General features: G+C 44.5%; 1 protein-coding gene across 1 annotated transcript in view; it reads right to left on the reverse strand.

Annotated features, from left to right (window-relative positions):
• Nucleotides 1–2,450: 2,450 nt before the first annotated feature.
• The window catches only part of LOC106574313 (alpha-1,6-mannosylglycoprotein 6-beta-N-acetylglucosaminyltransferase A), a 116,553-nt gene continuing 106,922 nt past the window's right edge, over nt 2,451–12,081 (reverse strand). Inside the window, exons 15-17 of the mRNA XM_014150150.2 lie at nt 11,077–11,151; nt 6,549–6,706; nt 2,451–5,846 (exon numbers count right to left, since the gene is read on the reverse strand). Coding sequence (XP_014005625.1) covers nt 5,648–5,846; nt 6,549–6,706; nt 11,077–11,151 — 432 coding nt within the window. The 3' untranslated portion in view covers nt 2,451–5,647. The remainder of the gene's footprint in view (nt 5,847–6,548; nt 6,707–11,076; nt 11,152–12,081) is intronic.

Consider the following 12,081-nt stretch of genomic DNA (forward strand, 5'->3'; position numbering starts at 1 on the left):
TGCTGGAGGATGTTGCAGGCAGCAGAACGTTCTCCACGGCGTCTCCTGTCTCTGTCACGTGCTCAGTGTGAACCTGCTTTCATCTGTGAAGAGCACAGGGCGCCAGTGGCGAATTTGCCAATCTTGGTGTTCTCTGGCAAATGCCAAACGTCCTGCACGGTGTTGGGCTGTAAGCACAACCCCCACCGGTGGACGTCGGGCCCTCATACCACCCTCATGGAGTCTGTTTCTGACCGTTTGAGCAGACACATGCACATTTGTGGCCTGCTGGAGGTCATTTTGCAGGGCTCTGGCAGTGCTTCTCCTGCTCCTCCTTGCACAAAGGCGGAGGTAGCGGTCCTGCTACTGGGTTGTTGCTCTCCTACAGCCTCCTCCACGTCTCCTGATGTACTGGCCTGTCTCCTGGTAGCGCCTCCATGCTCTGGACACTACACTGACAGACACAGCAAACCTTCTTGCCACAGCTCGCATTGATGTGCCATCCTGGATGAGCTGCACTACCTGAGCCACTTGTGTGGGTTGTAGACTCCGTCTCTTGCTACCACTAGAGTGAAAGCACAACCAGTATTCAAAAGTGACGAAAACATCAGCCAGGAAGCATAGGAACTGAGAAGTGGTCTGTGGTTACCACCTGCAGAACCACTCCTTTATTGGGGGTGTCTTGCTAATTGCCTATAATTTCCACCTGTTGTCTATTCCATTTGCACAACAGCATGTGACATTTATTGTCAATCAGTGTTGCTTCCTAAGTGGACAGTTTGATTTCACAGAAGTGTGATTGACTTGGAGTTACATTGTGTTGTTTAAGTGTTCCCTTTATTTTTTTGAGCAGTGTATATTTAATGGTGAGAAGGCAACAAAAATGCCAAGGAATGGTAGTCCCGGATGTTGCGTATCGTGTTCAGCCAATCAGGTTGCAGCAGTCTGTTTACCCCTGGCTGAACGCAGGGAGCAACATCATGAAGTAGCATTAGCCACTCTAGCATGAGTGTGGAAAATGGTATTTCATAAAGAAAGTATGCATATTTTCCCCACTTTCTCACCATTAAATATAGTTAAGGAGGAAATTGACACCTTTGCAGCCTGAATAGAGAATGTTTTAGGTACAAACCGGTCCATGGGGGATACGCAGTTTCTCTGGACCCCAGTGAGGTTAGTTTATTTTTTTCAAGGTCTGACCCACTGGGCACAGACATCAATAATTTCATTGAAATTACGTGGAAACAAAGTTGAACCAGTTCAACCAGTGGGGGGGGGCGCTTTTTCAGTCACATTACTGAACCCAAGAAACAAACACTTAGCTTCCTAGTACATATGGAAATTAAAAAGGTTTCTGAATGACTTTTAGGAGGGTTACTGTCAACATGATGTATTAAATAAAAATAGGCCGATGTCAGGCACACGGTCCCTCAGTGCTCGGGGGCTGCGGGGTGTCTGGCTGCATACAACTCATTTGGACGGTGAAATGATTCAATATCACCATCTGCCCAGCCTTTGGGCTTCATGGCTCGCTGGTCTCGGACACCAATCAAAGACAGTGAGGTATCAAAGGAAGCATATCATTTATTAGTAGATGGAAATGTCATCCTTTCCAAGCCACATTTGCGCCCCAGGTCAATGGTTAAGTAAACTGCTCAGAACATTGCGGATAGAAATGTAATGAATAGAGCTGACGTGTAATTTTACAAGATGGAAAATCATATCTGCTCTACAAAATGCATGTTTATGATAATTACATATTGTATAACATTGCACACCTGAACAGACCACATAATTCTGGAAACTTAAGTTTACTTGCAGGGAATTGCTCTTGTAAACAGTTGGAAATGCTGTTTGATTGTCTAGTTAATGTCTAGCATAGTTGATAATACATTCACAGAAACGATTCAGTGTTTGAGGTCTATGCTGTATGTACTCTTATTTATTGGCCAATAAGAAACAACTTTTTGTTTCCACTTGGAAAACACATGTTTTCCTTTGCATGACTTAATGAACACGACCCAGGAATATATATTTTTTTAAGTTACTGCAAAATAGTTCATTTGAGCTCCTACACAACTTAGGGCTGGATTAAATGCATATCGCCGAAGTTCAGCTATATAGTATGCTTGAAATGTGAAGGTAATTTCCCATTGGGCCGACATACTGTATGCAGCAGCGTTTACCGTGAATGCAGTCTCCGCTAACACGGAACATTGCCTTTAAAATGTCAGTCAGTCTATGGATTGTATCTAACCCTCAAACGATTGGGTTTGTAAACTTTGCACAATGTGGTTCAGTGGTCTGTTTTTGATAGATTTGCATAGGCTTTACACAATCAACTGTCAGAAAGACAGATTACTCCTGTTTGCTAACACAGACGAGGTGTGTAGTTTTGTGCGAATGTAAATATTGCAACTAATGCATGTAGTGTAAACAATGTACATTTCTATAGAACACACAAGACAGACCCGTTTGTCACAGAAAAAGGTTTATTGAAAAATAAAGTTATATCCCACATTCGTCAAACTGAAAACAAAATATTTATTTTTTTGTACAGTCATAATTTAGTCCCAGAACAATCGTTGCTTTAGCTTTTCCATGATAGCTTAAAACAAGGTATAATGGATATGTATGAATGCAAATGCAGATTTGACAACGGAGACATTTCGATGTTGGGTTAAAGAGACTTAAGGAAATCTTCTCATGCCCATAACACATCGTTTTAGGACAAACAGAGGCTATTTATATTGGTTCTCAAGATCCCTCATTTATAAATAACCAATGAAAGTAAAGAAATAGTTGACAACATACTCTAAATAAGTCTGACTAATACAAGTAGAACAAGGCCACTGCCACAAAGAAGCAGATGCTTTCATATGCTATATTTTACCCCACTAAAAGCCTTCAGTAAACATGTCCACAATAGCATTAAGAGACATTTGTTTTAACCATCACCACTAAGTCCAACACATACAATTACTGTTTACCTTTACAGTTAATGTTATAAGAAACATTATCCATCTAGCAAACTATGAACTCAACTAACAATTTTCTCTGGCACTAGGTCTGGTAGATCTATTGGGCAGATACGATAAGCGGAGTCTAGTAATAACCATCAAAAGGCACGTCATGTACTTTTTATAACGGTAGCTTGGCTGCAGATCGTATTCACAAACGTAATAAAAACTGATCTGGACAGTACGGGAAAAAAAGCAAGGCATAAAACGTAAGTGACCATCTAAAAGACAACGTATCTATATTTACAAAATGTGCAAATGGTTTGCATTAAGATCTGAAAATAAAAACGTCACGAGGTTCTTGCTGGCATTTACAATAACAAATTAAAAGTGTGCGCTGCTTTTGTCAATGTAATCATCACCCCGAAAGCATAGTGATGAGAAGAGACGCCTGTCACTACTGTCCAGTCCAACACATTTCATCAGTGTCTAAGTGGACGGTCTCAAGGTGTGTCTGAATGACACCCTATTCCCTATATAGTGTACTACTTTTGACCAGTTTCTAAGTTTTTACATGGCCTTTTGCAGCCATGTTTCCAAAGCATTTGGATATCATCTTTGTAATTACTCATTCTCTCTCATCACTGTTGCTGGAGGGTGGAAACAGATTGGACAAACAACTCCCGTCTCATCCATCCACTTGAATATACACGTTATATTATTTTTCGATAAATAAAATGACCCTCTGTATAAAGAACTTTTCTATAAATAAAAAGAAACAATTCAGCAAACAGAGAAAGATCTGTATACAAAATAAATAAAAACTTAAAACCCATATGAAGACTATACAGTATTAGTAATATATTTTGTTTAACTTCAGTAAATAGGTTAAAGTAGTGCATTATTTCCATTCACAACAAGGATTACTAATTGAAACTTTTATTGACGCTTAAAAAAAAAAAATTGGCAGGCAAATTAGGATCCTAAACGATCTCCAAATGAAGGAAACAAGTCAACTAAAGTTGCAGGTGTTGCTCTGAAGAGCTAGAACTTACAGTACCGCCATAGAAATGACGTTTGTATGTGATCTTTCAGTCTAGTGTATACATAAATACTTATATCTAGAATACAAATATTCATGATCAATATATCTTAAATCATTTAGAATATTTTTCAGATAAATCTATTGTGGTCAAGGCAAGATTGATGTTTGATCTGCCTGGGTGACCTTCCCCACTACATCTCTGATGGTGTTCTACTGTTTACAGAACACTACCACACTATATAACCTGTGTCACACAGACTCCCTGTCAAGTAGCTATTGCATGTGACTGATCTGACCTCCTGATAATCATTTCTTGAAACATTTGATTGAAATTGATTCATTAAAAATTATGATTTTCATTGGCTACTGGCAATTATTTTGCACACACCTCTTTTCCCCAGCACATCCCAACTGGTCAGTCAGGTGTGTGTGTGGCAGTGAATGTGTGCGAGCTGAAAACTCAGCCTCTAGTCTGTACATCGGGAACATGAGGAGGGTCAATCTACCATGCAGGGCTACAGAGGAGCTATGGTGTACTGTGTGTATGTGAGCTGTAGTTGGGAATGACCACGAGAGACAATGCCTCAGGATTAAAAGTGATTTGCGATTTGGAACATTTAAAAATCAACATTATATCTACATCTGACCACTCCCCTGTCTAGACGCAACTATGGGGAGCGGTACAGTTACAGTGTAAAACTGGCTCTGATTCTTCTTCACACTAGCATTTCTTTTGGTGAACTTTGCCCTAGGTACAGATCTAGGATCAGCTTCCATTCCCCCAATCGTGACCTTAACCGTAAATAAGGGAAAGAAAAACTGACCATAGATCAGGATCTATGGGCAACTTTCCATTGGCACATACCATTCAGAATACATGCCCTGTGCATTGCTTCATCCTAAGTAGTATGCTAGTGTGGACATTGAGCCTTATTGCCTGGGACGACCGCTTATGGGTCTCCAGTGCAAACCTACATAGCCAAAAGAGTTCAAAGATAAAAGGGGACAGGGGGCAGAAAGGAAAGCATGCCGAGTGTGGCGACACACCAGCTCGTTGGTCCCACGATGTGACTACAAGCTTGGAGAGAGTGGGTGGATTCACTGGGCCACCGACTGCAGTACCACCCACTGCCACACAGCCTAGGGGCAGTAGGGAGCTCTGTTGCCATGCACTCCGCCTCAAATATACAGCGACTCCCATTTATTCAAGTAATTCAGGCCGATGCTGTACCCTCCTTTCCTCCTGCCCCGTGCCTTACTGAAAACTGTTTCATTGACATTCCTAGTTCCCAGATTATGTATATAGCTCACTGGCCTCTCTGTCCACCGTTTGAATTTCCAGTTTTCTGCCGATTCTGTGTCTGTCTGAAAGAGCTGATCAAAATGCCTTAAAAAGGTCAAAGTTCAGGCGATTAAAAACAGACATAAATAATACAAATGTCTCATGGTTGTGTAGTTCCCAGGCTGCTCTTCCTACAGAGGACTGGCTGTGGAAGGAGTTAGGCTGCAGGACTGCAGATGTGGAGCTAGGGGGAGGAGTCAAGCCGTCTGAGTGGTCATAGCTAGAGGTCCCCATCCCCCCATTTCCCTACAGCGCTCTGGAAGGGTACGGGGTCCAATCCACTCCAGTTCGATCCTCTCCACACACCCAGACAGACAGGGGCTATAGGCAGCCTTTGCACAGCGCCACCTGGCCCTTCATGTAGTCCCGGCAGGGGCAGACGCGTTTGAGGGAGGGGTGGGCGCCGGCACAGCTGAACAGCAGCAGGTCCGACTGGAAGACGCAGTGGTGACGTGTGTCGCTGTACGCAGGCACCACCGTGTCGCCCGACGACTCCACCGTCTGGCAGTCCATGCCAAACCTGAGACAAAATGGTAAATATGAAATTCTACTTTATTGTCCACACAGGGAAATGAATTATGCTGCCGGGAGTACATAAGACACAATACACAGAACAAAGACACACAAGTAAAAATGTATCTGTACATAAACATCTGGGATATCAGTCTGGACAGACAGATTGAGCATCACTGTGTCTGCTACGATGCACTGCAGCTCAAAGAGAAAATTCCTTTACTTGATCCCCATTTTTTAAAAATATTGAACCTTTATTTAACTAGGCAAGTCAGTTAAGAACAAATTCTTATTTACATTGACAGCCTACCCCGGCCAAACCCGGACAACGCTGGGCCAATTGTGCACCACCCTATGGGACTCCCAATCACGGCCAGATGTGATACAGCCTGGATTCAGCCATTACATTGAGTCCTGACGTCTCAATAACCACTCACTGCTGACACTGACGACTGAGTTTAATTTGAAATTGCTTAAGTTGACATTTGACAACTGCAATAAATGACGTTTCCCTCTGAGATCTATCATTTTGTCTCTGAAACTTTATAAAGGGAATAACTTGTGTGACCTCCAATGATCCAAATTCAGCACAGCAAAAGACCAGTATTGAATGTATATTTATGCTATACTGCCATCTGTTGGGTAGAAAGCAAAATGCATGTGCGAGTGCACATACAGGTTAAGGTGTACTGTATGTGCACACACTAACCGGGCCAGGTCTTTGTCCTTGTTGAGGTGCTGGAAGAAGGATGGCTCGCAGATGAGCTGCTCCTCCTGACACACCTGCTTACAGGAGCTCCCCGGCTCAGCCAGCTTCACCTGCAGAGCACTGAGGGGAGGCCACATCACCTGGCCATGGCAGAAATCCTAGAGAGAAAAGGAGAGACAGAGGAAAGGGTGAATGGGGGTGGGGGAGAGAAAGGGGGAGATGGGAAAGAGGGAAGGGTAACAGGAGGGAAAGAGAGCGAGAGAAACAGGGAGAGAGAACACTGGAGAGTTATATTAAAGTAATTTCACATTCAGTATTGAATAGTCAAAATACAAGAATGAGTGAATGAAACGCGGAACAGTTGCATAAAAAAATGACAACAGCTCATATTGTGATTGCACTGTAGACATTGCTGTAGCAATATCCATCTATAGGACAAATGGCACACTATTGACAGCTTGTTTGTTCACAGTGTGTAAAGTGACATTTCTCCCGAGACATATTTCCCCAGGGCTGGCACAGGACCCTTTTGGCAAATGACAAGTGTGCATAGGGACGTCTCTTCATGCAGACAGGCTCAATCAAATTTATTTTATAAAGCCCTTTTTACATCAGCAGTTCTCGCAAAGTGCAGCAAAACAGATGCAGAGGGAGGGAGACACCGAGAGAGCAACGGACACAGAGCCAAGTCTGTCACGACTCGAACTTTTAAAACTCTGCAAAAAGATACATTCAGAACCCAATCTGTCCACAGCCGATGAAGAGAGAAGCAGCTGCATGCTGTTGTCAGTAGCTACAAAGTCAACGCCAAGATAAGAACCTCATAGAAAGATGATATACCCTACAAGACAGAAATGTTATATGCATGGGCATGACAAATAGAGAGGAGGCCAGTTGGGCTCTAACCTGAAACAGGACGGCGTTCCTTTTTTCCAGTGAAAATGCACTGTAGAATACTTCAGAGGCTCTGATACCCTTTTCACACTAAGATACTTTCTTTCAATATTGTCCATTTTAGTAAGCCTCAGGGCATTAAAAGGGAGCCAAGCTGGCCCGTTAACATATCTTCAAATCAAATTTTATTTGTCACATACACATGGTTAGCAGATGTTAATGTGAGTGTAGCGAAATGCTTGTGCTTCTAGTTCCGACCATGCAGTAATATCTAACAAGTAATCTAACCTAACAATTTCACAACAACTACCTTATACACACAAGTGTAAAGGAATGAATAAGAACATATATATGAATGAGTGAAAGCCGAACGGCTTAGGCAAGATGCAGTAGATGGTATAGAGTACAGTATATACATATGAGATGAGTAATGTAGGGTATGTAAACATTATATAAAAGTCATTGTTTAAAGTGGCTAGTGATACATTTATTACATACATTTTTCCATTATTAAAGTGGCTAGAGCTGAGTCAGTATGTTGGCAGCAGCCACTCAATGTTAGTGACGGCTGTTTAACAGTCTGATGGCCTTAAGATAGAAGCTGTTTTTCAGTCTCTCGGTCCCCGCTTTGATGCACCTGTACTGACCTCGCCTTCTGGATGATAGCGGGGTGAACAGGCAGTGGCTCGGGTGGTTGTTGTTCTTGATGATCTTTTTGGCCTTCCTGTGACGTCGGGTGGTGTAGGTGTCCTGGAGGGCAGGTAGTTTGCCCCCGACGAGCCTTACGGTTGTGGGCGGAGCAGTTGCCGTACCAGGCGGTGATACAGCCTGACAGGATGCTCTCAATTGTGCATCTGTAAAGTTTGAGTGTTTTTGGTGACAAGCCGAATTTCTTCAGCCTTCTTCACTACGCTGTCTGTGTGGGTGGACCATTTCAGCTTGTCCGTGATGTGTACGCCGAGGAACTTAAAACTTTCCACCCTCTCCACTACTGACACCACACTTCGAGGGCCCTCACCTCCTCCCTGTAGGCTATCTCGTCGTTGTTGGTAATCAAGCCTACCACTGTAGTGTCGCCTGCAAACTTGATGATTGAGTTGGAGGTGTGCATGGCCACGCAGTCATGGGTGAACAGGGAGTACAGGAGAGGGCTGAGAACACACCCTTGTGGAGCCCCAGTGTTGAGGAACAGCGGGGTGGAGATGTTGTTCCCTACCCTCACCACCTGGGGCCGGCCCGTCAGGAAGTCCAGGACCCAGTTGCACAGGGTGGGGTCGAGACCCAGGGTCTCGAGTTTAATGACGAGTTTGGAGGGTACTATGATGTTAAATGCTGAGCTGTAGTCGATGAACAGCATTCTTACATAGGTATTCCTCTTGTCCAGATGGGTTAGGGCAGCGTGCAGTGTGATTGCGTCGTCTGTGGACCTATTGGGGCGGTAAGCAAATTGGAGTGGGTCTTGGGTGTCAGGTAGGGTGGAGGTGATATGGTCCTTGACTAGTCTCTCAAAGCACTTCATGATGACCGAAGTGAGTGCTACGGGGCAATAGTCATTTAGCTCAGTTACCTTAGCTTTCTTGGGAACAGGAACAATGGTGGCCCTCTTGAAGCATGTGGGAACAGCAGACTGGGATAAGGATTGATTGAATATGTCCGTAAACACACCTGCCAGCTGGTCTGCGCATGCTCCGAGGATGCGGCTGGGGATGCCGTCTAGGCCTGCAGCCTTGCGAGGGTTAACTTGTTTAAATGTTTTACTCACGTTGGCTGCAGTGAAGGAGAGCCCGCATGTTTTAGTAGCGGGCCGTGTCAGTGGCACTGTATTGTCCTCAAAGCGAGCAAAGAAGTTGTTTAGTTTGTCTGGGAGCAAGACATCGTGGTCCGCGACGGGGCTGGTTTTTCTTTTTGTAGTCTGTGATTGACTGTAGACCCTGCCACATACCTCTCGTGTCTGAGCCGTTGAATTGTGACTCTACTTTGTCTCTATACTGACTCTTAGCTTGTTTGATTGCCTTGCGGAGGGAATAGCTACACTGTTTGTATTCGGTCATGTTTCCGGTCACCTTGCCCTGATTAAAAGCAGTGGTTCGAGGTTTCAGTTTTGCGCGAATGTTGCCATCAATCCATGGTTTCTGGTTGGGGAATGTTTTAATAGACGCTGTGGGTACAACATCACCGATGCACTTGCTAATAAACTCGCTCACCGAATCAGCGTGTTCATCAACGTTGTTGTTCGACGCTATGCGGAACATATCCCAGTCCACGTGATCGAAGCAATCTTCAAGCGTGGAATCCGATTGGTCGGACCAGCGTTGAACAGACCTGAGCACGGTGCTTCTTGTTTTAGTTTCTGTCTATAGGCTGGGAGCAACAAAATGGAGTCGTGGTCAGCTTTTCCGAAAGGAGGGCGGGGGAGGTCCTTATATAAGTCGCGGAAGTTAGAATAACAATGATCCATGGTTTTGCCAGCCCGGGTCTTGCAATCGATATGCTGATAAAATTTAGGGAGCCTTGTTTTCAGATTAGCCTTGTTAAAATCCCCAGCTACAATAAATGCAGCCTCAGGATATGTGGTTTCCAGTTTACATAGAGTCAAATTAAGTTCGTTCAGGGGTGTCGATGTGTCTGCTTGGGGGGGAATATACACGACTGTGATTATGATCGAAGACAATTCTCTTGATAGATAATGCGGTCGGCATTTGATTGTGAGTAATTATAAGTCAGGTGAACAAAAGGACTTGAGTTCCTGTATGTTGTTATGATCACATCACATTTCGTTAATCATAAGGCATACACCCCCGCCCTTCTTCTTACCAGAGAGATGCTTGTTTCTGTCGCGCGATGCGTGAGGAAACCAGGTGGCTGTACCAACTCCGATAGGTTGTCTCGAGTGAGCCATGTTTCCGTGAAACAAAGAACGTTAGTGTCTCTGATCTCTCTCTGGAAGGCAACCCTTGCTTGGATTTCGTCTACCTTGTTGTCAAGAGACATCAGTAGTATGCTCGGGAGCGGTGCGCGATGTGCCCGTCTATGGAGCCTGACCAGAAGACCGCTCAGTCTGCCGCTTCGGCGGCGCCGAATGGGATCCGATCCATTTCCCTGGGTGGTGGGCTAAACAGAGGATCCGCTTCGGGAAAGTCGTATTCCTGGTCGTAATGTTGGTGAGTTGACGTTGCTCTTATATCCAATAGTTCCTCCCGACTGTATGTAAGAAAACCTAAGATTTCCTGTGGTAACAATGTAAGAAATAGGGACGCGAAGCGAGGCGGCCATCTCTGTCGGCGCCTGTAATCAAGAAGCATCTCGGAGTAGGAATACTGATCTTGGATCAGGTCACCCCTCTTATTTATGACGACGTAAAACATCAAACTGATCCTAGCACTCCTACTCTGAGATACTTTGTTAATATGGGCCCTGGCGCCAGTCTGCCTTAGCAAATCAGAAAGGCATAGTTAGCTAGCCTTTCCCTGCCTAAACCATGATAGAAATAAGCAGTGTAACAAAACTATGCTGATCTTGTTCCTGAACTGTACTTACTGGAAAGCAAGCCAAAAAAATGACAGTTGGGGTCGGCACAATTGTGTGAAAAGGCTCTGACTGCTGTACCGGAGAATGGAGAGGACAGTTATAGTACCTGATTCTCAATGAAGGCGTTGACTCTTTGCAGCATCCCCTCACAGGTGAACTCATAGGGCAGGTAGGGCTCGATCTGAGGTTTGAAAACACAGAGTCAGGCTAGAGCTGGACATAAAGCACTTATAGGCTGTAGAATGTCAGTCAGCTTGCTTAGAGTACATGCATGTGTCTGCTTCAGATGTGTCTATAGTGGGACAGGTACTGTAGTGGGTCAGTGAGAAAAGGAAAGGGGCTGAAGAGAGAGTGTGTACAGTATGTGTGTACGCGTGTCAGAACTCTCCAACCCTGACCGAGGCCGTCTAGACGGACACATTCCTGAAATTTATATACACACACACAACTACCTACAGTAGCGCCAAGGATATCAGCGAGAACTCAACACACACTATAGTCATTACGTTCTGTAGTCAACAGAGCAAAACTCAATGAGACAAACTACTGAGCTGCATCCTTGTTCTATCGAAACAACTTCAGATAAGGTGCTGTGAAACTCTGTAATTGGTCAACTAACCTTTGAGATCAATTTGTGATTGGTGGAATAACATTCTACATTCTCAGCCATAGAGAGCAGAGACAGAGGGTGCATGGTAAATGCCACCCTATTCCCTACATGATGCACTACTTTTGACCAGAACCTGAGCCCATAGGGCCCTGGTCAAAAGTAGTGCACTATAAAAGGGAACAGGGTGCCATCCAGAGAGAGAAAATGAAGCTGAGGGCTTTTGGTCTGGACACCATATGAGACACAGAAACCATATGAGACACGGTAGCCTTCTCTAATGAACAAACCCATTGTTCGGGCACCCCTGCAGAAGAACACGAGGTCAGTGTCCCCAATGGCACTGCATTCCCTAATCCTTATATAGCGCACTACTTTTGATCAGAGCCCATAGAGGAGCGCACTATATAGGGAATAGGGTGCCATTGGGGACACAACCACGAGGTCTGCTTTCCCCTGGACTTAAATATGCACGGGACCAGTGAGGGGAGAGAGAAAGAAAAG

The sequence above is a fragment of the Salmo salar genome, chromosome 16 (genome assembly GCF_965601325.2).
Source record: "Salmo salar chromosome 16, fSalSal1, whole genome shotgun sequence".
Lineage (NCBI taxonomy): Eukaryota > Metazoa > Chordata > Actinopteri > Salmoniformes > Salmonidae > Salmo > Salmo salar.